General features: G+C 32.3%; 1 protein-coding gene across 1 annotated transcript in view; it reads right to left on the reverse strand.

The window, feature by feature from the left end:
* The window catches only part of LOC105626816 (shootin-1-like), a 10,747-nt gene that overhangs the window by 6,303 nt on the left and 658 nt on the right, over positions 1-3,786 (reverse strand). The window contains exons 2-3 of the mRNA XM_012208109.1: positions 2,514-2,627; positions 1,230-1,324 (exon numbers count right to left, since the gene is read on the reverse strand). Of these exons, the coding sequence (XP_012063499.1) occupies positions 1,230-1,324; positions 2,514-2,627 (209 nt within the window). The remainder of the gene's footprint in view (positions 1-1,229; positions 1,325-2,513; positions 2,628-3,786) is intronic.

Raw genomic sequence — 3,786 nt, forward strand, 5'->3', positions numbered from 1 at the left:
GCGCCAGTAAAAATCTTCCCCTTTTGCCGCGAACCATTCATCGAGTCATTTTTTCACATCTTCGTACGAACCAAAGCGCTGCTCAGCAAGTGCGTGACCCATCGATGCAAACAAGTGGTAATCGGAAGGAACCAAGTCTGGTGAGTAAACCGCATGGGGTAGAACTTCCCAGCTAAGTGCTTCCAACGTGTCCCGAACTGGTTTTGCCGTATGTGATGGAGCATTGTCATGGAGAAAAATGACCTTGTGTTGCCTCTTTTGGTATTCTGATCGTTTTTTAAGTAGCGAACGGTTCAAATCGATCAATTGTTGTTGATAGCGTTTGGTATTAACCGTTTCGCCAGGCTTCAATAGCTCATAATAGACCACACCCTTCTGATCCCATCAAACACACAGCATCGTCTTCCTGCCAAAGCAAGTCTTGCGGTCGATGTAGATGGTGCGCCTGAGTCTATCCATGATTTTTTGCGCTTGGGATTCTAAAAAAAATCCACTTTTCATCCCCAGTAACGATGCAAGAATGACTTTCTTCTGTATCGTTCGAGCAAAATTTCACATGTGTTTTTGCGCCTCTCCATTTATCTCTCGTTCAATTCATGCGGCATCTGCCGACTTTCTGAATCTTTCCCATCTCTCGTAGGCGATTGGAAACAGCTTGTTGACTAACGCTCAATTGCTCTGCGAGTTGTTTTTGTGTTTGTGAATCATCTTCATCCAGCAATGCTTGCAATTCCACGTCTTCGTATTTTTTGGGCGGTTTCCGTGTTCCTTGTCTGCAACATTGAAATCTCCAATTTTGAAATGCTGAAACCATCGTTCACACTTTTTTGCAATGGAGCATGTTCACCATAAACTTCTCCAAATAATCGGTATGATTCCGCAGCAGTTTTCTTCAAATGAAAACAAAAAATTAATGCTGTCCACGAATGCTCCTTATTTGATACAAATTTCATTAATATATTAAACACAGCAACACAATACTATGCAAACACTTTTGAATCAAATCACTTTGCGCGTTTGACACTTGTTGATGATACAATAAAATATAATGTGCGTATAATGTTAAATCTTTGTACTTCACACTGCATTGGTGCGCTATCTGTTTCTCAAATCGTCATTTCACTTGTACACCTGGTAAGATTACAAATCACTTAATATATTTTCTATGTATCATCACAGATTACAAATGAGATATGCAAATTAAATTATCATGAATATATATATGTTACCTGAGAAGCTTGTTGCATAGCTTTATGCATTGCGTTTGTTTCCACGTCATATTGATGTTTTAATTGTTCGTATTCTTTACATACTGCTTCAGAAACTATAGGAAAGGAATAAGAATTTAATAATTTTAGAAAAGATTCGGTTATATATATTATAAGATGAAACTTCAAAAAGATGTTTATACTTGAAAAAACCTGGAAAACTTAAAATTTGCAGGTAATTTCTTTTTTACCTACGTGTTGAAAATTAGAAATTTTCCTTCTTTTTAGTTCTGTCTTTTTCTGAAAATATTGTTTTTTTTCTTGATAATGTTGATCAGCATACACATTCGCATATATTCACGTATATTCTTGTATGTTTCGTGAGTTTTTATTTAAAAAATCAAGATGACACACGAAATTAAATAAGTAAGTATTCAGCACAACAGAGTAGCTAACTACTTATTATAATTGATCATAACTTCGTCGTATTCTGGAATGTGATGCACAATAATATTTTAGCAATTAATAAAACTGAATTAACAAAATATTACATTGCAGCAATATATCTGCAGTATTTCTCTAAATATTGCAGTAATATCGCAGAATATTGCAGCAATATTGTATTTTATTTTAATGGAATGGAAAATTTTATTTTAATGGACATAGAAATATTGCTACAATATTGCAATATTTCATAAAACATTGCTGCAATATTGTAACAATATTCCTATGTCCGTAAAAATAAAATATTGCTATAACATTATGCAATATTTTAATAATTATTCTAATTTTATTAATTGCTAACATATTGTTTAGCATCAAAATACATATGATAAAGTTATAATCAAAAAATATTCGGAGATCTAGAAAGCACATCCAAGGCTATGTTCGAATTCCCCGAGCATCCAGATATCATTTTATCCTTGTTATTTATCGATATTAAACAAGAATGACATGACACATCAGGAGAACACCCAAGATGAGAATCCGCCTTAAAAAAAGATTGGGAATCTCCAGGAAACTTGCTAACTCGATTTGCGTATTTCTTACAGAACTCTTGGACGTTTTCTCCTTACGAGAAGTGTATCCCTCTCGTGGTAGGGCCACGTACTTATTTATTAAATTGTAATATTACAGTAATATGTTGCAATATTTTCTACAAAATATTAAAATTACAATATTTTGCAATATTGTTGCAATATTTCTAATAAAATATTAAAATTTCAATATTGCTGCAATTTTTATAATATTGCGCACTATTGAAATATTGCTACAATATTTCGTGCTGTAAAAGTAGCTACGCACCTGTCCGTAATTTTAGCAGCTTCTGTTCCTTTTCTTGAACTTGCGATTGCAGCACATTATTTTCTCTCTGCAATTGTTGGTATTTTTTCTCCAAATCTACGTGCTCCTTATTTGCTGTGCAAAAAGTGTTCGAGATTATAACGCAGAATGCAATATTGTATCGTAAAATATTTTAATTTTTTTTTATTGTTATAGTATATGAAATGGCACGGATGTGCGTGAGTTAGATGAATCAGTTATCATCGAACACCATGATTAAGTCGATAATCAGATTAAGGTCATATAATCCTTAGAACTATCAAGAAACGATTGATGATGTCATCGTTCTAAAAAAAGTTTACATTGAAACAAAATACATATTCAGCGATGATAGAATGTTCATCAAACGTAATAATATAATAGTCTTTCAATTAAAGCAAACAATTCAAAAAGCAAAAAATTGTATATGTACATGCGTGTAGAAAATTACTCTTTTCGCGCAAAATTCTGATGAGCATATTGTTCTTCCATCATTTCATTTTTTTTCTTTTTGATGTTATATTCCAAATATTATCTTTAAATATTCTTGCTGACACGTCATGTTATATATATTATGTATGAATCGTTTACACAAAGCATTTGTTGATTAATTAATTATAAATCGTATTCGAGCGACTTTGAGAAAATTGTTAAAATATCTCGCCTCCTGAAGCTATTTTTAGTAAATTCGATCAACCTGGCTAATCAATCGATGCAACATACCATTTTAAGAATATAAAAATTAATAATATTTTGCCCCGTCAATTTATAATTCTATCGCGTATAAACAGTGTGACTAATACAGCGTCATTGTCTTCATTTTATATGCAGAAGTGAATCACGATATGATAATCGAGTACACAATATTCTCAGTCAGTTTATCCGTGAAGTGTGATGAACACGCTTTCCATTATTTATAAATTTTTGTTAATAAAAATTTAACAGAAAAATCAATGCCGAATAATTTGATAAGCTTATGTTTATACATCAAAGGAATTTTCAAAAATAATCTTGTTTCCAATATATTCAAATATAAATATGTATACGAATTAATTATTTTATAAATAGTCATTTAAGTTTGCACTTTTCTTACTTTATGAAGTATAAGAATGCTTATTTCATCATGAAATGAATGAATAAATGAATGATTGAATCGTTTGAAATATCAATCCAACAATGTAAACTTCGCACTTCATATATTTATATATACGTGTGCGTGCGTGCGTGCGTGCGTGCGTGCGTGCGTGCGTGCGTG

This window comes from Atta cephalotes (assembly GCF_000143395.1).
Source record: "Atta cephalotes unplaced genomic scaffold scaffold00006, whole genome shotgun sequence".
In the NCBI taxonomy this organism is placed as follows: Eukaryota; Metazoa; Arthropoda; class Insecta; order Hymenoptera; family Formicidae; genus Atta; species Atta cephalotes.